The following is a 25,335-nucleotide window of genomic DNA, read 5'->3' as shown; positions in this document are numbered from 1 at the left end:
AAGCTATAACAAAGGGATAGTTTTAGTTCATTAAGCTAAAAAATACTAATTGTTTGACTTATTTTATGAGTTTTTTAATTGTCGTAGCCCACCTAGAAAATGAAAAGTCTGAATCGTAGAAGTGTTTTTAGGGAAAATAAGAGTTAATAAATGATAAATAAACTCATCACTTTAACCAACACTAAAATTTAATAAATTAAAACTTCTATACAATAGTATATTCATTTGAAAGTTTGAAGGCTAGAACATAAAAGCAGGCTACAAAATTCTTACTTCAAATTATTACTCAAATTACATAGCTTTACGCATGCAACAAAAAAAAAAAAAATTGAGCATTTGATTTCGTAGTAATAATTTTAACTTAGCCCACCAACCGAATAATTTCTGGCTCGGCCATTGCGTCTCGAGGGATTGAGGTGTCGAGAAGCAGTTCTGAAATTTATTTGTCTTAGAGGAAGTATATTATTGATTTTCTACACGAAACCGTCATGTCAACTTGTCAGCCAGTAGCTACTCCATTAGAGGAAGGATTGAAGCTTAGTGTTTACAAAGAGAGATAAGCCGTTTAATGTACTTGGCACACACAAGACCGGACCTTGCATATGCCTTGAGTGTTGTGAGTCAATACATGCATGATCCTGGAGAACAACATATGAATGCAATGATGAGGATTTTGCGATACTTGAAGTGAAGCCCAGGCGAAGGAATTTTGTTTAAAAAGAATAATCATCTTATAGTTGAAGGTTATACTGATGCAGATTGGGTAGGATCAGTGGACGGCAGGAGGTCAACATCAAGTTACTTTACATTCGTTGGGGGTAACTTGGTTACATGGAGGAGTAAGAAACAAAATGTGGTTGCCCGTTCTAGTGCAGAAGTTGAATACATACGTATGGCCTTAGGAATTTGTGAAATTTTGTGGCTTAAACTTCTGCTAAGGGATTTGGATATAAAACATGATCAGCCTGTGAAATTGTCTTGTGATAATAAAGCTGCCCGTGACATTGCACGTAATATGGTACAACACGATAGAACAAAGCATGTTGAATTTGACTGGTTCTTCATCATAGGAAAATTGGAAGGGAAGATAATCGAGGTACCGACAATAAGAATGGAAATTAGTTGGCATATATCATTACAAAGGTTGTTTCAAGTCATAAGTTTTCAAGTTTCTTACACAAGTGGGCATGTGTGACATATATGCACCAACTTGAGGGGGAGTGTTGACTTTTTGTGTATATTCCTGTAACCTTGGGATTTTTAGTTTAATATGATTTTATGTAAATTTCTTTCCTTATTGATAGGATTGTAACATCTTATAAACTCCTCCTTGAGAGATGTATAGAACACACAATTATTCCAAAAGAGCATTCTCTTCTGGAAGCACTAAGGTTTTTAATATTCGACTAGTTCCAAACGATTCGTCAAATCCTATTATCCTAATTCAATAAAAATTCTTCTTTTGTGGGATGTGGTTTTTATTGCTATTTGTTACCAGAAAGCTGGAATTTTTTCCTACCATATTAGCCTTACTGGTTGTGGAGCCAAAAATATTCACTAGGCGACACGTGGATTTTTGGACAAAATAGGACAAAAATACCCTCGAGGCATACCGGGTCTCCTACACGCGAGCAGTGGAGAATCATCCATCAACCAAGTCAGGAGTACCCAAAATGGGTAACAATTCAAAACCTATTTCATATATGTTTTTACCTCATTTTTTCCTTATTCAATTAGCCATTTATTTCAAAAACCACCAAAACATTCATTTTATGTTTAAATAGCCAAATAAATTGGCTAATTAAACCTAAATTAAACCTAAAAACCCTAGCCACCTCCTAACTCTATAAATAGGCACCTATTCTCATCAAAAAATCAATTCCAACACTTTGGCAAAAATCCCAAAATTCTCTAAACACTCTTTCTCTCTAAATTCTAACTTTGGCATCGGAGGTTCTTCGGCCAAAGCCCCCCCATTCATCGTGGGCGCGTGAGGCTTTTGGCCTTAACCTAAGGTGCTAGTTGTTTTGTAGGTGCAAAATCGTCCAAGATCGAAGAGGAGAAAATTTGCATCCACAAATTGGTGCTTTCATTGAGAGTTGAAATCCATACTCGTAGAAGACTCTCGCACAAAAAGGTTTTTTCTTTATTTTCTAGTCCATTTGAATATTTTTCATACATTCTTATTATTAGAATTTTTTACTTGCAAAGGTTCTGTGATAAAACGTATAAACAAAATATAATGGCTAGAAATTTAAAAAATTCCACAAGTGAAAATTCTAATGTTCAAGAAATGGGATTGCGGAGATCCGTGAGGCTAAATGCGACAATAAGGGGAGCGGCATCATCATCACGAGCTTCCACCATGGGAACCACCGTGGTGGCTACCTCGGTAGCCACCCGCGGCGAGGTCCATGGTGCCTTCACCACGGCCACCATGGGAACCACCACGGTGGCTACTTCAGTAGCCACTCATGGCGAGGTCCATGGAGCCTTCACCACGGCCCGGAGATCCGTGAGGCAAAATGCGACAATAAGGGGAGCGGCATCATCACCACAAGCTTCTACCATGGGAACCACCGTGGTGGCTACCTCGGTAGCTACCCGCGGCGAGGTCCATGGTGCCTTCACCACGGCTACCATGGGAACCACCGCAGTGGCTACTTCGGTAGCCACTCGTGGCGAGGTCCATAGAGCCTTCACCACGGCCCGAGCCGTGCCATCCAAGGCTCACGGTACCAAGACCACGATCCAAGCCGTGCCATCTAAGTTTACATGGACCCAAGCCCAAGCCTCGCATTCACATGCACCGCCCATTGAGCAGCCTGCTCCCGTGATCCAGCCTGCTCCCGTCAAGCAACCCACTCTCACGGCCCAACCTGCTCCTGCCGAGCAGCCTGCTCTCGTGACCCAGCCTGCTCCCGACGAGCAGCCCACTCCCGTGGCCCAGCCTGCTTCCGTCGAGCAGCCCACTCTCACGGCCCAACCTGCTCCTGCCGAGCAGCCTGCTCTCGTGACCCAGCCTGCTCCCGACGAGCAGCCCACTCCCGTGGCCCAATCTGCTTTCGTCAAGCAGCCCACTTCGGTGGCCCAGCCTGCTCCTGCCAAGCAGCCCACTCCCGTGGCCCAGCCTGCTCCTGCCAAGCAGCCTGCTCTCGTGACCCAGCCTGCTCCCGACGAGCAACCCACTCCCGTGGTCCAGCCTGCTTCCGTCGAGCAACCCACTCCTGTGGCCCAGCCTGCTCCTGCCAAGCAGCCTGCTCTCGTGACCCAGCCTGCTCCCGACGAGCAGCTCACTCCCGTGGTTCAGCCTGCTTCCGTCGAGCAGCCCACTCTCACGGCCCAACCTGCTCCTGCCGAGCAGCCTGCTCTCGTGACCCAGCCTGCTCCCGACGAGCAGCCCACTCTCACGGCCCATCATGCTCCAGTGGCTTTCCAAGCAGCCCAAGTCGACCCAAGACTATCTCAACCATCCGGACCTACCATCGAGCCGGAGGCATTCTCACCACATTTTTTCGTAGATTTGACATTTCCCAACTCAAATCTCGCGCCCGGAGTCTACCACCTTTCCACTGCCCAATGAGGCGCATTCCTTCCAAGCTTTTCTAATCCAAATGGCGAACAACACTTGTCTCGACAAGTCATAGAGTTGACGAGCGCCCTTGCACAACAGAAAACCTTGGTGAATCAACTTTTGCAATGTATCGGGATCCAACGTGCCCCGGACGAGGTATCCCAAAGTAGGACAAGGGCAGACGAACATTTCCAGCAGCGTCCCGATAAGCAGCTACTCGACCAGCCACGAGCCGAACGTTTGGGCAGTGTACATTCCCGTCTTAGAGCGCGAAGGAGCATGCACTCTCGACTAGGCCCACGGAGGAGCATACATTCACGGTTGGGGTCATACTCCGATAGTCAACATGAGCAACCTTCCGGGCAAAGTGTCTATTCGCAGCTAAGCCCACAAGGAGCGTCTTCCACCTCACATCAGAGTAGGCAGCACGACGGACGGAGAGAAGTAGTCACTCAATCCAGCTCAAGTTCAACCAGCAGCCTGCGAAGAACTCGTTCGCCTACTAGGAACTTACCACATGCACTGCATCTGCGGCATAGACGAGCCAAACACATGGAAGAGCAGCCTAGACCAGCAAGTCATGACTGGGGGCAGCCGAGAGCTTTGCTACCCCAACAAAGGCAAATTCAGGAAGAAGTAGAGAGACTCTTGACCAAGCGATTGCATGATTTCCAACGCAACGAGGTCACCAACGAGGCACTACGACGGAACATAACCAACATAAGCAGGTCACCCTTCACGGAGGAGATCGAGCAGGCAGAGCCTCCACGCGAGTTCAGCATGCCACATTTCACATCTTTCAAAGGGGATGAAGACCCGGAGAGACACTTAAAACGTTACCAAAGCGCAATGATCCTTTATCGAAACAACGATGATCTCATGTGCAAGATATTCGCCACCACTCTATAAGGCGAGGCGCAAGATTGGTTCTACACCCTGCCGCCACAATCCATCCGAAATTTCTATGAACTTTCTTTGGTTTTCACCAAAGAATATTCATCTTATCGCTCGATCAAAAAGAAGTCTGACCATTTGTTCGAAGTCAAGAAAAACCCAAAGGAATCGCTTCGCGACTATGTGAGGAGGTTCAAAATAGAGAAGGCAAAAATAGTTGGATGCAACGACTCGATAGCTAGAGCAGCCTTCCAAAAAGGACTTCCAGCAGACCACCCGTTATTCGGAAAATTGATCATGAAAGATGATCTAACTCTAGCAGACTCTTTTGCTTTGGCAGAGAAGCATGCACTTTGGGATGAGGCTTGCCAATGCACATTCAAGGACCTAAAGAAGTACCCGACATCACCTCCCTATAAGCAGCGGAGGACTTATTCGCATGTTTGACGGTATCTAAAGTAGGAATAAGCTCTACCATCATGCGAGAAGAGCTGGGGGCCCGACTACCTATATTCCACAGTTTAAAAGCTCTCCTCGATGCTATCAGTTGTATTCCACAGTTTAAAAGCTATCATTGATGTTATCAGAAATTCAAAAGCTAACTTTGGCGATTGTTGTTGTAACCTAAAAGCTTAAGTTTTACCTTCAAACGCACGCAGTCATCCTAATGACGTACTATTCTGCCCAATCCAGACGCGCGACGATAAAGGCGTAGACCTTGGCGGATGTAAAGTTTTCTGACGAACGCAACACTGGAAGGACACACTCGAAAGCAAGTTTTGTCCTCGTCACCCTAAAAGATTCTACATAGGAGCAACATGTACCGGCAGTTAAGTACCATTTCTTACTGCGCATCACACGGCCCTAGCCGACCCTTGCTCAATGATTCAACTCTAGAGTGGCCCAATACCGGCAGTTGAGCATCTCCTGTTGCGTATGACATGGCCCCATCTCCACAGCTCCCTACTGCGTCTTCACGCCGAGCCTAGGTGACGCAACAGAGCGGCCCAACGATGCCTCAGAAGTAGCCGAGCACACTCTAGCAGCGCCTACTTCACCCGATGGAGACTTCTGGCATTTGCATGTCGACGACGCAGAAAAGCCTTCATCACTGCCGGCAGAGAAGGCTCCAAAAAGATGGATCCCATCTAGGAAGGTCCGTACAAGATCAGCAGAGTAGGGGGCAAGAGTAATTACACCCTCACCACCATGAAGCGGCAAAAAGATTGAAAAGAAATGGATGGCCTACAATCTGAAGAAGTACCATGTGTGACCTCCCGCTACATCAAAACCCGAAGACTCAATAAGCTCGACGGGCACCACCTCACAAACTGAGGACTATCCAGTTGTTATGCAGTTCCTACCTTACAACTAAAGTTCTCGTTCGTTTCACTCATTTTTCAATGAGGAATTTAGAAGTAATCACAACTTGGCTTGGCTGTATGCTTACAACAACTAATCACTCCTGCACTTCAAAAGAAGACTGCGCCCTTCTTAGGGACTCATCGCAGGAATTGCGCCCCCCGAGGGACCAACCATGCTCTCCAGTGCGAGAGGGTAAACCAATTCTCCGACACCCATATGGGTCAGCTCTCCAAGACGGGAGGATAAAATTTACACTCCAAATATCCAGACGTGGATGAGCCTGACTGCCCTAGTATAACTAGATGCACGATGGCTTGCGCCGGGATTCCTAGAAGTAGCCGCAATGGTCTTTTTCAAGGCTTAGCTAACTGAAGGATTTTGGGTCTCTTGGCCTAATCCGTGGGGAACCGGGCCCTAGAGACGGAGAGGGCACATTACGCAGTACATCCGATGGACGGCTGCCCTGGAATCCTAAAGCTGCTACCGAGTGCACTAAGGTAGCCTACGGATTCCGGAAGACTGCCTACGGCTTGCCCTTCGAGCAGTGAAGCCGCACTAGACTTATACAACCGCACATTCTTGTGAAAGGTTAAACAAGCTAGCGCGCATATACGAAGTTTTATCCACTGCCGACATGCTACGTAGTCGATAAGCTTCACCTCTGCCAAGCGCGGAACAACCTACACCAAGTCCTAAAGTGTTGTGATACTTGCTACGCAACCTACGGAATTGAAGAAAGTCAAGGTTAACAGCCTAGTGGTTACGCGGACTTGTCTGCTTCTGTAAGTAAGGCATCCGGCTGCCAACCCTATGGCTAACAACTTTGCAAAGTTCTACACCAACACCTACGGCTGCATAGGCTACGCGAGTTTGTCTGCTTATAAAAAAGTAGCATGCCTGCCACTGGTCCATCAAGTCTAAAGGTTAGGGCATGAACAAAAGAAGTGAAGATGAAGAAAAATGAAGGAAAACATGTTTATAAACAACTAGCAAAGGCCGAAGGAGTTCAAGCAAAACAAAAGCTACAAGGAAAAACAAAGAAAATCCTAAAGGCTACCTAAAATACTACACTACAGCAGCTTGGACATCCCACGACTACTCAGTCGCCACACCTTCAACAGCCGTAATGCTCTTAGCAGCGGCATCATCCGACGCTTCACCCCTGACTGCCCAGCCTGGGCACTAACTTCTCCAACTACTTCACCAATGGAAGCCTTAAAAGTAAAAGCAAGCAAGTCTTCCGGAGAAATAGAGAAGGTCTTAAAACCTCAAGCCTATCATTCTCACCCTTCAGCTGCTCATTCTTCTTAAGCAGACTAACACGGACGCACTGCAACTCATCCACTACCTTCTTAGCATAAGCAGCGAAACGAAGCTCAGAAACTGCAAACTCAAGATCTTGAATCTGAGGTATGTAACATCCAATCTCCTTCTATGCACTTTCATGCTTAACTTGGATCGCGTCAAGCCTAGTCTTCAAGTCAACGATCTTTTGGCGAATGGTCTCAAGCTGCAAAGGAGTGGGGGCAGACATATGAGACCCCTTCAAAGCAACGAGCTCAGAATTTGCCATAGTATTTGCCGTCTCCTTAGTAGCCTTACTATATCTGCATCATAGCAAGTAGAGAAGTCATTCTATAATTGGGTCGTATGCTTCGCAAACGAGCTTGGGCAAACACCTTTCTAACGCCATCAACAAACTTGGCACAAGCATCCATGTTTTCAAGAGATCTGGTTTCAAAAGCACATAGATCTCAGCAGCCTTCCCATAAGCAGGCTTAATGGATTTCTCACAGCTGCCTACGTGAGCAGTCTCCTCATTCCCAGCAGGCGAATTAGTCTCAACAACATAAGGAATGGGCCTTGATGCCACTTTAGCAGCAGAGTCAACCTTATCGCTTTTCATAATAGCAAACCTCTCCAAATGCGCCACATGCTCAGATCTAGCAGCCTCATTTTTCGTCCCCTTGGAAAAAGTCAAGTCAATCACAAGCCTGAAGGCAGTCGGCGAACCCGTGCGAGCGAAAGAAGCCTTTGGTTTTTTCTCAGCCGGCATCTCTTGAGCAGGTAGGGAAGATCCCTTTTCCTACCTTCACTTGTAGCAAGATCCACAACAGTGATTGGACGAGCCAATGCATCTGCCTTGATCCTACTCACCTCCTCTTTCGGGAACAGCCCACATTTCTCTCAGCGAATAGGACTAAGCAGCCAACGACATTTATGGTACTCAGCAGGGGAGCTCAACCAGCATTCCAGCAGGCAGAAGGCATGCATACCCAACATTCCAGCAACCCATGAGGCCCACAATCTCCTCATTTCTCTCAATCGCCAGCCTGGCCTGAGTTAAGTCCAAGAGCCCAAAGGACATGAGCCATGAGGCTCGCCTAGCACTGCGCCCCAGCGCCACAATCCGCGACCCCAGCCGCACAAGCTACCCTTGGCTCAAGCCAAGCCAAGTTTGCCCAAGCAGTGGTCCCTGCCACGACATTTCCTCGGCCCATGCCGAGCCAACTCCTGGCCCCTGCCAGCCGACGTACTGCACCACCCCGACGGCTGCCCCGCAATAGCACTAATCCAAGAAGAAGGCAAGAAAAATTAAATTTTTCTTACATCGGTGCGGCACGGAGAAGATGAAGAAATCAACGAAAGACGGTCCTTTGCACGGGTAAGATGTAGAAGATTGCTAGAGGAGGGGGAACAAATATCCTCTAACTTTCTCTCTCTTGTGGGGTAGAATAAATTGCTCTCCAAAGTTGATTTAATAACCCACTTAAGGTGGACTTAAATAGGCTTTGAGAGAAGTTTATTTCCCTTTCCTAGAAGGGCCTAATTTCCAATTAAAGAGAGAATCAACATCAAAATAAGAAGCAATCCTACGTTTCCTAAAGCAAAAAGATCTCTACACCTGCTGCCCTTTCCTACGAGCAGCCCAACAGGTGTGGGGGCATTTGTGGAGCCAAAAATATTCACTAGGCGACACGTGGATTTTTGGACAAAATAGGACAAAAATACCCTCGAGGCATACCGGGTCTCCTACACGCGAGCAGTGGAGAATCATCCATCAACCAAGTCAGGAGTACCCAAAATGGGTAACAATTCAAAACCTATTTCATATATGTTTTTACCTCATTTTTTCCTTATTCAATTAGCCATTTATTTCAAAAACCACCAAAACATTCATTTTATGTTTAAATAGCCAAATAAATTGGCTAATTAAACCTAAATTAAACCTAAAAACCCTAGCCACCTCCTAACTCTATAAATAGGCACCTATTCTCATCAAAAAATCAATTCCAACACTTTGGCAAAAATCCCAAAATTCTCTAAACACTCTTTCTCTCTAAATTCTAACTTTGGCATCGGAGGTTCTTCGGCCAAAGCCCCCCCATTCATCGTGGGCGCGTGAGGCTTTTGGCCTTAACCTAAGGTGCTAGTTGTTTTGTAGGTGCAAAATCGTCCAAGATCGAAGAGGAGAAAATTTGCATCCACACTGGTGACTAAGTGATAAATCATATATGATGTTTAGGGTAGACTGGTAGTAATTTTCACACTCCCATTTTCTCTTTCTTTTTAATCCTTTTTTATTAAAAAGGAATCTGAAGGATGTTGGATAGGCCCGGGCCTATTCTTGTCTCTCTTTGGCTCCGCCGGTAAGTTCGCACATAGGGCCAAGTACAAGTAAATGAATGTTCCAAGTAAATGAAATGAGCAATGCATTGTCCTTAGCACTACAATCAGATTGTTTTGTTTTGTTTTGGCATTAGAATAAATAGAGATATATTCTCCCAAACGATTCTGATTTGTTTGGCGTGCATGCTCTTTCTCTGGATTGATCATAAGTTGTTGTTTTAGGGATAGTTTCTTTGCTTCTCTTAATTATGTTCATGGCTTATATCTCCGTCAACCACTCGAATTTTCCCAGAAAGTGATGCGCCAAATTTTTGCATTGGTTTCAAGCCTGGGCTCAGTTTTTAGTCCATTGCTTTCAACTCTGGGCTCAGTTTTTAGTCCATTGCTTTCAACTCTGGGCTCAGTTTTTAGTCCATTGGGTTCAAGGTCCAATTACTTTTCAAGGCCCAATTACTTTTTTCTCCGAGCTACTCAATATGATTGCCAATTGATGAGTGTACGTGCCCAATTCGAACCTGCCATTTACAATATTTTTGTTCACTATGGTGATGCTCACACTCGGTTTATAGTTGCTAGACATAAATTTTAAAATTTAACTCATGTAACTGTGATAAATAAAATAGTGAACATTATCACTGTTTAAGGGTTATGAGCAAAAAATGCACTCCTTTAAATTCTCTACATAATTAGAATAGTTTAATAAAATATTATGCAAAGCACAAGCTCCTATTCTCACGGAGGAATGTTTGTTTTTGTTTGTTTTTTTTATATTTTTTTATCCTTCATATTATAAATCACTATATTGTATTCATATTTACAAATTCAGTTAAAAAACAAGGTTCTTTAGTCAATCAAATGTAGCAAGTTAAAATGTAGCAAGTTGATAAGCAATTCGCAATGCTTTTAACGTGTCTAACAATTTATTTTTATACAGTTCAATAACAAAACGGTCTCATATTTTATTGTTTAAGAGCCAACAATCTAGTAATTCTTCTAATTTGTCACTGTACACAACACAATTACTGTTTTGGCTCTTACTTTGGGGTTTTTTTTTTTGTTGTTGTTATTTTATATTCTCAGGACCCATGCAGAGGTCCACGTGATGACAGTAGCAAATACTAGAAAACGTTGCCCGCTCGTTGCTGCGGGATTATTTCGAAACGTTTGTGCTGTGGGCCATTAAGATTATGACAAAATTACCCTAGAATAATTTTATGCATTATTTTTTGCTGCTTGGAATTTTTTTTGGCCGAGGGGCATTTACGTCCAATTATTTCGAAGCCGATGACACCAAAACCGACCTCTGGCTTTCTATATAAAAGAAGATAAAGTTAGTGGCCCCAAAAAATTTAGAGTGCTGATATTCCCACCCCGGTGTCTTATTTCCCCACTCACCACTTAATGAAAATGTTAATAACATATTTATCCTTTTAAAAGAAGACTCTTAAACCTCTATTTAATTAAGTACAAAAATTTTGAAAAAGCAAAAAATAATAAATAAATAATGGTGGGTGAGGTGTGATATCTTTGGTGGAAAGAGGTTGGGAAAGATTTGAGTTAGAATCGATGGAAAGGTTGGAGGAAGGAATGAGTGTGTGCTAGATGAAGGCGAGAAACTTAAATGGAGGAAAAAGAGACTTGGGTGTGAGATATGCGGCTTTGACAAAAAAGGAGGAAAAAGAGTGGGTTGGGGATCCGAGGTTTCTGCAAGGCGAAGATAGGTGTGAAGGAGATGATGAATGTTGAGGTCTTAGGTCTTGCATTTTCTTTCATTTTTTTCTATTTTTATTTATTTATTTATAATCTTATTTAAAGATATATTAGAGTTATATAAAAAATATATGTATTAGGGTTATTTTAGAAATAATGGTGGGTGGAAAAATTACATTTTACTTTTTTAATTTTTTATGGTGGGTGAAATTATCATGTGGGTGAGAAAATAAGACAATGATGTGGGTCTAGTAGCACTCAAAATTTATGACTCAGAAACATAATTACGCTTTTCCCAAAAATAAAAATTAAGCTTGCTGCCATGGACTCCTCCCTTTTGGAGTCTGTTGAGACGGCGACTGGTTCTTGTTTGAAAATCTTCTTAATGGCGCTCCGAGCCATGCTCTGCCGAGCGATTCTTGGGTAATCTCGGGCTGACGTTGCATCTCCTCCGGCAATTGTTGGGTAATCTCGGGCTGCATCTCTTAGATTACCCAAGAATCGCCGGAGGAGATGCACCGTCAGCCCGAGATTACCCAAGAATCGCCGGAGGAGATGCAGCCAGCTCAGATTACCCAAGAATCGCCGGAGGAGATGCAGCCCGAGATTACCCAAGAATCGCCGGAGGAGATGCACCGTCAGCCCGAGACTACCCAAGAATTGCCGAAGGAGATGCAGCCCGAGATTACCCAAGAATTGCCGGAGGAGATGCACCTCGAGTCCGCTCAGCTTGAGTTCGCAGGAGCTGTGGCAGTCAACATTCAGGAGGAGCCGGAACCCGCCCAACGTGGAATTTCCGCCGCCTCCCACATTCTCAACAAATTGAAGGAGGCATCCTTGTTCATGGGCGGATTGATCGCATTTGTGGAAACTTGGGACGTGGTGCCACAGCTCACCGGCCCGAAGGCATTTCTGCTCCCAAAACTGCTCGCTGTGAAGACCATTATCGACTGCCTCCTTCTTGTCCTCACGGTGTAGTTGAAAGAACAGGAAGTAAAGTACTTCGTCCTTCTTGTGTATCCAGTAAGTGTGTCCTTCTTGTGAAAATGATGCGCCATAATTTTGCGTAACTTTCCATTTGCGCGTCCTTTGATAAGTGATGTATAGGAGTTATGGCTTTCTACAATTCGAAGGCAGTGGCATTATCATATACTTAGGTGTTATGCTTGGGTAAATGAATGTTCCAAGTAAATGAAATGAGCAATGCATTGTCCTTAGCACTACAATCAGATTGTTTTGTTTATTTTGGCATTAGAATAAATAGAGATATATTCTCCCAAACGATTCTGATTTGTTTGGCGTGCATGCTCTTTGTCTGGATTGATCATAAGTTGTTGTTTTAGGGATAGTTGCTCTTCATTGCTCCAGGACCAGGCACACCAATTGCACACAGAACAGAAAAAACAGAATGAGTTTACATGTTTTTGGTAAAGGTGTCGATCAAAACAAGTTGGTTGTTCACACTATGTACTCGCCTCCAAATTCTAATAATTGGCCAGATGAAGAAGACGTTAGAGCCATAGATCATTTTCCTGTCCACTTAGACCCCAATTTTGCTCTCTAGTATCAAGGGACAAGTGGTAAGTTAATTTATAAGATAAAGATAGGTGTGTGAATCATATTATTAATGTGAAAATTTTGTCATCCATTGTATATGTGCAGATGGCGCCGTTGTAAATATGTGTAATAAAAGTTATGGTCAATAAATTTGAACGAGCTTATTAACCTACATACTACATGTGTTTCTTATGCAATGACATTGTATTGTGGTCACTTTCATGGTTATAGGGGAGGGTACTACATACGAACCCAAACGATAAGAATTGTCAGGTCTTGTATTTGGGGTTTGGTCAGTCAAGGCTTATAGACCAGGCGGTGGAGTGGATTGAATGGACTCTCACCATGTGAGAGAGCAACTTGCATAGAACAAGTTCATTATGTGACCTTCTGATCCAATAACATAACGTAATATAAAGATAAACTTATATATATGCCACAGTAGCGATGAACTCGTTCATGCAGGTTCTCTTCCTTATAATCGGAGAGAAAAATACAAATAAAAAAGGCCATTAAAGTTTGGTAGGATTCCTAAAATGCTTAATCAACCAATATAAAAATCTAAAGCTGATCCATATAAAAAAAACACCAAACAAACATTTAAGTTCAAATACTAAAATTGCATAGGATTAAGTTCTTACCAAATAAAACGAAAATCCCAACAAGAAAAAACTGAAACGAAATGTAACTTAGTTCTTGACCAAAACGGAAGAGAGAAACGAAATGTAAAATACTTGAAAGTCTTGAGTCGAACTTCTAATCTCGAGGACGAGATATAACATCTTTGTAGAATTCTTCCTGCAGAATCATCTCTTCCTTGTTCTCTTCCAGCTGAGTTTTGATCCTCTGCTTCAAAAGACGATTTTCGTCTTGCAGCTTTTCGATCTTCTCACGAAGTATGGCATTAGTTTCCTCAGCATCTTTCCTGAGCCTCATTTCTTTCGGGAGCTTGTCCTTCAGCCGAATAACCTCTTCGCTGTCCAGACTCATCTGCCTTGTCGGCTTCAAGACCATCTCCTGGTAAGATTTTATATCGAATTTCAGCCCCGCCTTATCATCGCAGTGCTGGTTGAAAGTATCCAAGTCTCGCTTGGTTGGCAAGAAACCATAGAGCTGTCGGATAAGACCTGGACGAAACAAGACAGGATTGCGCTCCCACGCATCCCTACCAAATCCTTGTTCTGCAAAATGCCTGTGCAGCCGCTCCCCCTCAAAGTGTCCCATCGCTGAGGCCTCAAAAATCAACATGCTCATCCCACAATGTCCCTGCGGACCATATGAGTGTCGAGCCTTACTAGCATGGTAATCATCAAACAAATCAAGAAGCTCCTCGGTTCCCATGCCAATCCACTTGTCGTATTCATCCTGCAGTTCGAGTTTTGTGTTCATGATCAGCACCATCGGAGGCCAGATAACTTTGCGATTCTTTTCTTCATCTTTCAAAGCCGCCCATCTGCCGAATACTTGGCCCACAGGTGTGACAGTGGCTCCCTTGAGCTGCAACTCCGCATCTATAAGTTTCGCAAGCTCTCGATGGAGCTTCACCCGCTTGGCCGCTTTAGTTTCTGCATGCCTTTTCAGGGGCTGCATGCCATCGTACCAGTCAATTGCTCCAGGACCATTTTTGCACGCAGGGCAGTGCCACCGCCTGGCAGGATCAATAACCTCATCCACACTTAAACGATCAAACTCGTTGAAGAATTGTTTGAACCATTTGCTCTTCTTTTGAGTTCCATGACTCTTTTCACTAGAGTCAGAGTCAAACTCGTCGCTGAAGAGATCATCATCCGAGTCGTCAAGATCACTCAGAGGATCAGAGTTGTCCTCGTCATCATAATCTTCAGCAACAGCAGCAGGAGGAACCACATTCTTGTCTTTCTTGCCAGCTCTAGATTGCCAATTCCATCCTTGATCCAGCGGAGGGGGAATCACATTTTTTGGGGCCATAAAGTTGTCTCCAAAACCACCTGTGTTGTTATACGGATGCCTTGCATTTCGTCCCCCAGCTGGTTTTTGAGAATGAGCAGCTTGTGCACCACCAGCACCACTGTGCGTGCCAGTTTTCGGAACCCCTTGGGGAGGCGGTCCCCAAGCCTTATAACTAGAACTTTGAGGACCAAATCTGCCACCACTTCTGTTCTTGGATTTCTTGCCAATTACCTCCCATTCTCCATCGTCCTGTGCCGAGTCTAGGCTTGCTACACCCTGACTCAACTGCTTTCCTTTCGGATTCGCGTCACCTCTTCTTGAACTCATCTTCGACAGCAATCCTCTCCCTTGACAAAGCCGGAAACCTGACCAGACACATATGCAGACATGCACATAAGTACCCCTAAAGCCCGGCAAAATCTTGAGTGTAACTATGTACATCCCTCCCTCTATAGACAGAGGCTAAGCCAAAAATTTAATTAAGAGATGCACCTTATAAAATTCAAAGCTTCTTTTTTGTGGTATCAATGCTAATCCGTATTAACAAAATATATGCAACTTAATAGGGTTGTACATGAGAGTGAATGATAAAACAAAAAAGGCTTTTTAGCTAAAATGGTCTCTAAGATTGTTATAACTCTTTACTTTGATTCTTGAGATTTAAAATTGATAGAAGTGGTACCTAAAATTGTCTTTTGTCAATCATTTTGGTCTGTCTGTGAAAAATCTCATTTAAATTGAAGAAAACACTAATTCAAGGGGAGGAGTTGATTTGACAAAAATATTCTTAGTTTGACAAAGATTTCTCATAGAATGACCAAGATAATTGATGGTGGACAATCTCAGGACTACTTCTATCGACTTTATCTGAGGGACCAAAATGAGGAGTTAGGTTAATCTCAGGAACTATTTTTGATAAAAAGCTAACAAAAAATGAGGAAGGAAACGTAAGAACTCTGAGAAATTTTGCAACTATTTTAACAAAGATTATATCAACATTTCTCGAAGACAAAAAATGTGGGAGGGCACACATGCCACCGCAGGGTACATGTGGTCCATCCACCCCATCTCTATGGCACGTGATGACAGAGATAAAACGAGGAGTGTTTACAACCCGGTTACGCGTACAATCTCTGGTAAAATGCACATCATAAATCACACAATTTGACACACCTAGAAAGAAAAGCTGTAAACTTGTGTAGGAAATCTGAATGTAAACCCACAGAAACTCTGCATGCTTCATAAACTTCTGTAATACCCCAATTCATATATCAAAAGAACAAAAATTCCATAAAATCCCTAAAAAATCCATCAAAATTTCATCAAAATCCATTCAAAAAATGTATAAATTTTTTACTTCAACACAAACAACTACACAATGCCATGAACTCATGCAACAAACAAAACACATAACATATTAAAGAACAAATAAAAAATAATAAAAATACCTGAAGCCGAATGAGATGATGAAGAAGATGTTGGAGGAGCTCAGCAGGCCTGATTTTTGTTACGAAATGGACTCCAACAGTTCACCAACCACCTCCTGAGACGAGAGTGTTCAGTGATGTAAAAGTCTCTTGTGTTTAAATAATACCCGGAAATCAATTTACTAGAGTGCTCACTCTTTTGCGTGATTATCTGTGTCTTCACTTGACACGTTTTTTTGTTGCAGATAAGTATCTCTTGAAACCTCGAGAAAAGCGTGCCTCAACTACTTTTTTTATATACTATGCCATGTCAAATAACCACGTAACAATGACGAATGACATGATGACACGTCGTATTAATTGCCAACAATAAACAATTTCATGAGGCCACGTCGTCATTGATAGACACCATTGACAGATAATTCCTATTAGGACCTTGAGAATTTTGCCTGATGCGTGTGCTGTTAACCAGTGTGTAACGTAACACTGACCACGTGATAGGGATAACAAGCAATATCTATTAGGATCTCGAAAAGTTCACCCGCTGTATGTGTTGTTAATCAAAGTGTAACGCCAAATTGACCACGTAATAAGAACCAATAACATTAATACCCTGTTGATCATCGATTCATACATTAATGAGTATAATTACCCCCGTTGTAGGTAGATTTTTTCCCTAAATTGGAGAAAGTGGTTCAGCTCATGTGCAACCTCGTCAAGTTGTAGACAATGTAACAAGAGCTAACGACATAATGTCACATTGTCACCGATTGCCAATACTAATTAAGTAAGGAATTCATTATTCATGTGAGTCGAAGTTAAAGATCTCTCACTTATTAATAAAAAAATACTATAAGTTTTCTAATTACCTGCCAACATCTCCAACCGCAGCAGAATGCTCGCTCAGCAACTCAAAACTGCCGCACCGAGAAACCCAAAACCCAAAACCCAGTTTTCTAATTCCGTGTCGGAGCTTCACCACCTCACCTTCTCATCCCTCTCAAGACTCTCACTTGGCGAACCTGATTCTCAAATCCGACCCGCAAACCCTAATCCAGATTCTTCACAGCCCCCAAATCGATTGGACTTCCGATTTGGTCGACAAAACCCTGAAGAGGCTCTGGAATCATGGGCCCAAAGCCCTCCAGTTCTTCAGAATCCTCGACCACCATCCGAACTACACACACTCTTGCTCCTCCTTCGACCACGCCGTCGATATTGCCGGCCGCCTGCGCGACTACAAGTCCCTCTGGACCCTCGTGGCCCGAATGAGGGCCCGCAGGCTCGGCCCTGGGCCGAGGACTTTCGCTATCATCACGGAGAGGTATGTGGCTGCTGGTAAGCCTGATAGAGCCGTTAAGGTGTTCCTGTCAATGCATGAACATGGTTGTCCTCAGGATTTGAATTCGTTTAATACAATTCTTGATGTGCTTTGTAAAGCTAAGCGTGTCGAAAAGGCGTGTAATTTGTTTAAGGTGTTTAGGGGCAGGTTTAAGGCCGATTGTGTTAGTTACAATATAATTGCGAACGGGTGGTGTTTGATTAAGCGAACCCCGAAAGCTTTGGAGCTTTTGGGGGAGATGGTGGAGAGGGGATTGGACCCGAGTTTAACGACGTTTAACATAATGCTTAAAGGATATTTTAGAGCTGGTCAGATTAAGGAAGCTTGGGAGTTCTTTTTGCAAATGAAGAAGAGGAAGTGTGAGATTGATGTTGTTACCTACACTACTTTGGTTCATGGGTTTGGTGTTGTCGGGGAGATTAAGAAAGCTCGAAAGGTTTTCGATGAGATGGTTGGGGAAGGGGTGCTTCCTTCGGTGGCAACTTACAATGCTTTGATTCAGGTTTTGTGTAAGAAAGATAGTGTGGAAAATGCTGTTGTGGTTTTTGAAGAGATGGTGAGCAAGGGTTATGTGCCTAATGTGACGACTTATAATGTATTGATTCGAGGGTTGTGTCACTCGGGAAACATGGATAGGGCGCTGGAGTTTATGGACAGAATGAAGGGGGATGAGTGTGAGCCAAATGTTCAGACATATAATGTTGTGATTCGGTACTTTTGTGATGCCGGAGAGATTGAGAAGGCGTTGAATGTGTTTGAGAAGATGGGTTGTGGTGATTGCTTGCCTAATTTGGACACGTACAATGTTTTGATTAGTGCCATGTTTGTGAGGAAGAAACCTGAAGACCTTTTAGTGGCAGGGAAGTTGTTGATTGAGATGGTTGATCGAGGATTTTTGCCGCGAAGATTCACCTTCAATCGCGTTCTGGATGGGCTTTTATTAACAGGTAATCAAGGTTTTGCAAAAGAGATTTTGAGATTGCAGAGCAAATGTGGTCGTCTTCCCCGTCAAGTAAAATTGTGAATCATGTTGGAATTCAGATTGGCTCATGAACCATGTAGATTTGACTCATTCAAATCTTAACCCCAGCTACTACTGCTCCAAAGGGGTTTCTGTTCCTGTTGAAGTTTCAACACTTGATGTTCTCTTATCGCCATGTGTTGAAGATCTACCGTTTGGAGGATCAGGTGGGCATTCTGGTGCACTATGATCGAAAGAGAGATTTTTTTGGCACCCGACTTGAGGCTGTCACAGCGTGCAGTCAAAAAACAGGACTGGCTCAATAAGGACCATCTCAGAATTTTGGTTGAAATGAAATATCACGGCGAGAGAAACTTAAATAAGAACAACAGACTGTGAACATGGCAATCATTCGCTTACCAAGAAAAGAAGAACGAGAAATAAAGGCCATGATTGTCAGTGGTTTCACGAGTTTCAAGCTTCAATTGCTTCGTTCTAGCTTGTGATCGTGTAAACTGTATAAAGTGAAGAAATCTTGTAAACTTCAGCACATATCTTCTGTTGTCAAATTTGTAGTTCCATACGTTAGTCAAGTTGAAACCGTTGTATTTTCCTTGCCATTCTACTCAAATTGTATTGCTGCAGCTTCGAAGAAGCTGGTTTCTCGACTTTGTGAATCAATAAGTTCAATTTAGATTTCCAGAAGTTTGTGTCAAGTAAGTTTACACTAGAGCTGGTTTCCTCAAGTTGCTTGTTGCGTTTTGGTATAAAACTACTGTGAGATATAAGTAGACAACGAGTTTATTTCAAAACCACTTTTTCCGTTGTTGAATGAAGCCCTAAGATCGAATCTCCTCTTGCATTTAGGGTAACGAATTTTTTTTATTTGTTCTTTTCAAAAAACACTCTAAAATAAATTTCATTCAACGTGCTAAAAGGAAAATTTCGTATTTCCCAAAAGAGCAATTTTAATGTTTTACATGGGGGTAAAATTTGAATTAGGACAATAATTATCGAGAGGGAAATTGGGCAAGCTCGACAAATTAGCAACACCAGCCCAAATATCGTGATGACAAAAAAAAAATGGAGGCAAAAGCCCCAACATAATCCTCTACGGATTTTTTTGGTGAGTATCATAAGAATTCATAAATTGTGTTCATTCATCGTATGTAGTGCGATCAGTTTTTATCAGGTACTGTTTGTATTTAATTTTAAACAAAAATAAATATTCGATGAATGAATATGATTCACGCAAGAATCCTCAAAAAATAAAGAATCCGACAAAGATCTGGATTTGCAAAAGGCAGTAAATTTGGCCCCATCTACGAAAAGACAAAAAGCCCGAAACCCTAAGATTTCGCGCTTATTCATCAAACATTTGAAAAAATTCGCCATCTCTCCCCGCCCTCCACCCTCATACTATTTCTTTCGCAGACTGCTACGCTCCACCACGTCGGCGCTCACTTGCGCAGCCGCCCTTCCGATCCAAAACCCAAACAAACGCTCGCAAAGATTTGAAATTTGTAAACCCCCCGCCTTTTACTCCTCAACCCCCCTTTCCCCCTTCTTTTTTAACGGTCCTCTATCTCTCTCAGCACCTTCGCTTCCCTCCATTTTCTCTCTCAACCATGACTGCTCCTCCATCCCCACCTCCAGCCACAGAGCAACAACCGGACCCAGCTTCAACAGGGCCTTCCGCCAGAAACCACGGCTACAGCAGAAAGCAGAAGTCTCTAGGCCTCTTGTGCTCCAAGTACTTTCTCCCCTCACTCACCTCCTCTCCCTCTCTCTCTGTCTGCAATTTTCTTGATTCTTTGATTTTCTCTCTCTCTAATTCTTCCTTTCTTTCAAATCGTGTAGTTTCCTCGTCCTCTACAACCGCGACGGCGTGACTTCAATCGGCCTTGACGACGCCGCTTCACGACTTGGTCTCCATCTTTCCCCAATCTGCGATCCCTTCGCACCTCATTGTATTCGTTTCATCGGATTTAATGGTTTCTCGACTTGCAGGTGTTGAGAGGCGGAGGATCTACGATATTGTCAACGTCCTGGAGAGCGTTGGGGTCAGTTTCTCTCTTTCCTTTCTTGGTACTTTTGTTTCAATTTGTTTCGGCTTTTTGAATATCGATTTATTCATTAGGTTGATTTTAATTTCCAGGTTCTTGCTCGAAAGGCGAAGAACCAGTATTCTTGGAAAGGATTTAAGGCGATTCCTAATGCCCTGCAAGAGCTAAGGGTATTTATCTCTCACAATTCATCATTAAGATTCAGATTGATCCAATGTTCTCTTTAATTTTGGTGTTCGTTTCTTGAATCTGTTTGAATTTAGTACTGATTTGGTGATTTTATTGTGTAATAGGAAGAGGGCCTGAGAGAGAATATTTGTAACTTTGACGGCAACGAAGATCCAAAGGTAAGCCTTTTGGGGGGTTTTCTATATTTAGCTGTTCATCTCTTCAAAATAAGGTTTTCGAATTCAAAATTCTAAAATTTTCATTTTTTCTCGCAGGGTTATCAAATTTCAGACGACGAGGATGATGCAGAAAGATGTGGGAGTCAGCAGAATGAAAACTCCAACCCTACTCTCAATCTTAAACCTATGAACCCAAAATCAGGTAAGCCTTGTTTTCGGTGTTTTCAATCTTGTTCGGTGCTTTGGGCTAAGTTATAGGGGGGATATTCAAATACTATGAATGGTAAGTTTGGTGATATCCTAAAGACTCTTACGTTTTTATTTGCTGTTAAGCAGATAATAGAAGGGAAAAGTCGCTGGCGCTTCTTACGCAGAATTTTGTGAAGCTCTTTGTGTGCTCAACTGTGAGTGAAATAATGGATAACAACTTGCTTATTTTATAGAACTGTGATTTGGGTTTTGCGTAATTTTGGGCCATTATTGATTTTACTGCGTGAACTTGTAGGTTGAAACGATTTCCCTTGATGAAGCTGCCAAATCACTGCTTGGAGATGCACACAAAGCATCAGTGATGAGAAGTAGTAAATTTGTACTTGGTTTTCTTTATTCCTGATCATATGTTATAATGGAGCAGAAACTCTTGACTAACTTTTGTTCGAAACTTGATGAAGCAGCAAAGGTAAGGCGGATTTATGATATTGCGAATGTTTTGTCATCCATGAACCTCATTGAGAAGGTAAAAACACTAATTTGAATCCTCAATAGAAGAAAGAAATGAAACTTCCGAATTTAGAATCATATACACATTATTTGGTCAAGATAAATGTTTTTCTTCTTATGCAAAAATGTGCAGACCCACACATCAGATACGAGGAAGCCTGCATTTAAGTGGTTGGGATTAAGAGGAAAAGAGGAGGTTCCTCAGGAGACTAAGAAGAGAGCTTTTGGCACAGATATAACGAACGTCAGTTCTAAGAGGGGAAAGGTAGACTCTTTTATTGGTGGGAAGTTGGATGGGCAAAAACAGAAGGGCCTAGTAGGTGAGGCTGATAGGAGCAATTTGGAAGACTCAAAAGATGGTTCAAAGAGCTATCAGTTTGGTCCTTTTGCTCCTGTCACTATTGCCAGAGCTGGGACTGGCAACACGAGGAACGTTCATGACTGGGAGAAATTGACGTCTACTTATCGTCCTCAGTATCAAAACCAAGGTATCATCTTATGATTCATCATGCATTAGATTGAAAGAATTTAATTTTGAATAGTAATATAGCTGTTCTTATCATTTACCATTAGCATTAACGATCCATTTATATAGGTTTGAATTCACATCAGGAAGCCAACTAAGGGATAAGAAACTTCATTAGTTTTTATACCCACAGATGATTGATGGACACTTTTTTTTTAATGATCCATGACTATCATCAGCCTTGGTGAACTTGTCTGTAGGACCAGGTGACAATAGTGGGAGAACGAGAAGGGAGGTGGATAGAGAAAGAAACATGACCGGAGACTGACTAGGTGTGGGAAGAACAGAACTGGATATCCAAACCCCGTGTTGAAACAAAGCCAAGAGGACAATCATACTAGCAATAGGAAAACGTCTTATAGCAGAAATCGAAATCAAAATCAAGCAGGCTTTACATGATTATTACTGTCGCCATTACTATCGGATGAAAATTTACTAAATCATGTGTCTTGCTTCATGTTGAAGCTTTGAAGGACCTGTTTTCTCATTATATGGAAGCATGGAAGACATGGTACTCCGTGTAAAGATACCAACAGATACGGAGAAGATGTATTCTTGCAGAAGAAGAAATAGGTATTCGAAGAGAGAGAAAGAGAATTTTAGACAGAGAAGATATGTTTATTTCTTGACTATTTTTTCATATCTTACAATGATGGTTATGTAGAGTATATATCTAACTAGATTGCTTACTTTCTAAGCTATTACAAAGATTACAGGATGACTACACTTGTCACTATTACAACCACATGATTACAAGCTGTTAAGCTTGCTTTGTATACTGTTATCATCCCCCCTCAATCACAGGAGGAGATTTGCTCAACCTGAGATTGTAACAATGTGTTCAAAATAACGGAGTAGACAATCCCTTGGTAAGAATATTGGCAAATTGTTCATTGGAAGACACAAACTGAAGTTGAAGTAACTTCTTGGCAACCCTTTCCCAAACAAAATGAATATCAACCTCAATGTGCTTTGTCCTTTGGTGCATAACTGGATTATAAGCTAAGGCTATAGCAGAAAGATTATCACAGAAAAGAGTCATTGGACATGAGACATCAATCTGAATAAACTTCAGAAGTTGAGTGATCCAGTCAATCTCTGCAGCTGTGGATGAAAGTGCTCGGTACTCAGCTTCAGTTGAGGACTTAGAAACGGTATTTTGTTTCTTGGATGACCAAGAGATGGGACTAGACCCTAAATAAACCACCAAACCTGTAGTAGACCGTCTGTCATTTGGATCCCCAACACAGTCAGCATCACTGAATGTCGTTAAACATAAATCCCCTTTGCTTAGTTGAACACCATAATCCATTGTGCCTTTCAGATGTTGGAGGATTCTCTTCACAGCTAGAAAATGAGATTCCATGGGACAATGCATAAACTGACACACTTGATGCACAGAGAAAGCAATGTCGGGTCTTGTAAATGTAAGATATTGCAAAGCACCCACCACACTTCGATACAATGCTGGATCATGAAAGGGTTTTCCATCATCTTTAAGTAACCTGGTATAAGGCAGACAAGGGGTATTACACGGTTTTGAGATAGCCATATCAGTCTTGTGAAGCAAATCTGTAACTGTAGACATCGAAATTTCGGTAAATAAATGTTGACCGATAAATCAAAGTGTCAACGCTCATGTATTGCATAAATTTTACACGTAGCATGTGACTCAACGAAAATTGAAATGAGTTGGAAAAGTCATCAAATAAGACACGTGTCAACACCTGGCAGAAACGACTTATTTCATCTGGGATATTATATTCAAAATTAGGCCTTGAAAAATTCTATAAATACAAGCCCATTTCATTCATTTGAGGGGGGAATTCATATTACACCTTGAAGCTCTGAAGCTCTGAAACTCCGAAGCTCTCAAGCATCCAAGTTCCCGAAGAATCAAGAGAGCCTTCTTCGTTCTTCGTTCATCGTTCTTCCAAGATCAAGCTCCGACGGCCCTTGGATCAACAATCACCAACTCAAGATCAAGCCCCGACGGCCCTTGAAGAAAGTGTTCATCATTCATCACCCATTCATCCTAAGATCAAGCCCCAACGGCCCTTTGGATCAACAACAGCAACAAATCCACACATCCAACTGTTCTTCAAGATCAAGCCCAAAAGCCCTTGAAGATCCGTTCATCCATCAACCTTCAAGATCAAGCCCAAAAGCCCTTGAAGAAACGCTCATCCTCAAGATCAAGCCCCAACGGCTCCTTGAAGACCCGCTCAAAATCCACCTTCAAAGATCAAGCCCACGACCCTTGAAGAACGTTCATCCTTAGATCAAGCCCAACGGCCCTTTGGATCAATCACACATCCACAAATACACACCTTACGGAGATCGAATCAGAGGATCAAGATAGAGAGAGATTGTAACCCAAAATCAAAAAATACAAATATTTGTTTGTGCACGTTGTTCTTGTCTCTTTCGTTTCAGGAATTTTCCGTGTTCACAAATTGGCACGCCCAGTGGGACAATCTCTACCTCTCATCTCTTTCTCCGTTCAAGGAATCCAAGCACACCTCAAAGTCAATGGCATCAAGCAAGGGACAAGCCGTTCTTGCAACCACTGAGGGAAGGATCCTAAGCACTTCTGCTGCAAACGAACAATCCATTGGCGCCACAACCGCTCTTCAACATGCCACTTCAAAATTGGTGCCGCTAAAAGAGCAAGGGGAGCATCCAAGGTGTGAGTATGTCATCAACCTGACCTCACTGGGGGCACCGAAGCACGATGTTGGGGCGCACAAGATGACATCCCAAAGCAGCCAACGACGTTCTTCATCAGCATCCTGGATGTCTAAAGGAAAGTCACGTCTATTGGTCGCACAAGTCATGACTATCGGCGTTACCTCCGTTGAAGAACAACTGGCTCAAATGAATGAAGCAATCGCAAGGCTAACCCGAACTGTGGAAGAAAAAGACTTGCAAATTGCAGCACTCGTCAATCGACTAGAGGCGCAGGACGGCGATAAACCCGACCCAGAGAATGATCCACTAAAAAGAAGAGATGACGAAGAAGATGAGCCTCAGGTGGAGAAAAACGATGCGAAGCCGGAGCCAGACCAAGCAGCGGCACTCATGGGATCTCTTTCTATCCAGCAGCTGCAAGAGATGATCACCAACACCATCAAGGCACAGTACGAAGGGAGCTCAAATACCTCCGGGTTGTACTCAAAGCCGTATTCAAAGAAGATCGACGCCTTAAGGATGCCGATGGGTTATCAACCACCAAAGTTCATGCAATTTGATGGAAAGGGAAACCCGAAACAGCACGTTGCCCACTT

The 25,335-nt window shown here is 42.8% G+C and overlaps 2 protein-coding genes and 1 pseudogene across 7 annotated transcripts; 2 read left to right on the top strand and 1 right to left on the bottom strand.

Moving 5' to 3' along the window:
- Nucleotides 1-13,325: 13,325 nt before the first annotated feature.
- Nucleotides 13,326-16,200, bottom strand: LOC126600485 (protein SUPPRESSOR OF GENE SILENCING 3-like). 2 transcript variants are annotated; one of them, XM_050267053.1, is made up of 2 exons: nucleotides 16,108-16,200; nucleotides 13,326-15,024 (listed from the first exon to the last, which is right to left on the bottom strand). In XM_050267053.1, exon 2 carries the CDS (start codon nucleotides 14,984-14,986, stop codon nucleotides 13,487-13,489), a length of 1,500 nt encoding a protein of 499 aa, XP_050123010.1. In that variant the 5' UTR covers nucleotides 14,987-15,024; nucleotides 16,108-16,200; the 3' UTR covers nucleotides 13,326-13,486. The 2 variants fall into 2 exon arrangements, with proteins under 2 accessions (XP_050123010.1, XP_050123008.1); XM_050267051.1 differs by lacking the exon at nucleotides 16,108-16,200 and having other exon boundaries at nucleotides 13,326-15,201.
- Nucleotides 16,201-16,945: 745 nt separating this feature from the next.
- On the top strand, nucleotides 16,946-19,094 carry LOC126600486 (pentatricopeptide repeat-containing protein At1g74900, mitochondrial-like; annotated as a pseudogene).
- Nucleotides 19,095-19,759: 665 nt separating this feature from the next.
- Nucleotides 19,760-22,766, top strand: LOC126600487 (E2F transcription factor-like E2FE). 5 transcript variants are annotated; one of them, XM_050267057.1, is made up of 11 exons: nucleotides 19,760-20,142; nucleotides 20,250-20,317; nucleotides 20,400-20,452; nucleotides 20,548-20,625; nucleotides 20,749-20,802; nucleotides 20,899-21,004; nucleotides 21,139-21,206; nucleotides 21,308-21,380; nucleotides 21,474-21,538; nucleotides 21,656-22,010; nucleotides 22,514-22,766. In XM_050267057.1, the coding sequence occupies exons 1-11, from the start codon at nucleotides 20,018-20,020 to the stop codon at nucleotides 22,570-22,572; spliced, it is 1,104 nt and encodes a 367-aa protein (XP_050123014.1). In that variant the 5' UTR covers nucleotides 19,760-20,017; the 3' UTR covers nucleotides 22,573-22,766. The 5 variants fall into 5 exon arrangements, with proteins under 5 accessions (XP_050123014.1, XP_050123011.1, XP_050123015.1 ...); XM_050267054.1 differs by having other exon boundaries at nucleotides 22,228-22,766; XM_050267058.1 differs by having other exon boundaries at nucleotides 19,761-20,142; nucleotides 21,477-21,538.
- The last annotated feature ends 2,569 nt before the right edge of the window (nucleotides 22,767-25,335 follow it).

This window comes from Malus sylvestris, chromosome 14 (assembly GCF_916048215.2).
Source record: "Malus sylvestris chromosome 14, drMalSylv7.2, whole genome shotgun sequence".
Lineage (NCBI taxonomy): Eukaryota > Viridiplantae > Streptophyta > Magnoliopsida > Rosales > Rosaceae > Malus > Malus sylvestris.
The sequence above is the reverse complement of the archived record's forward strand: the minus strand, read 5'-3'. Positions and strand labels throughout refer to the sequence as shown.

What these genes read in the sequence shown, in the direction of transcription:
- LOC126600485 (XM_050267051.1), bottom strand. Translation starts at nt 15,100, where the DNA reads ATGTACATAGTTACACTCAAGATTTTGCCGGGCTTTAGGGGTACTTAT.
- LOC126600487 (XM_050267054.1), top strand. Translation starts at nt 20,018, where the DNA reads ATGACTGCTCCTCCATCCCCACCTCCAGCCACAGAGCAACAACCGGAC. An exon ending in ACGTCCTGGAGAGCGTTGGG is followed by an intron (nt 20,453 to 20,547) that starts GTCAGTTTCTCT and finishes TTTAATTTCCAG; the next exon opens with GTTCTTGCTCGAAAGGCGAA. An exon ending in TCCTCAGTATCAAAACCAAG is followed by an intron (nt 22,011 to 22,227) that starts GTATCATCTTAT and finishes GACTATCATCAG; the next exon opens with CCTTGGTGAACTTGTCTGTA.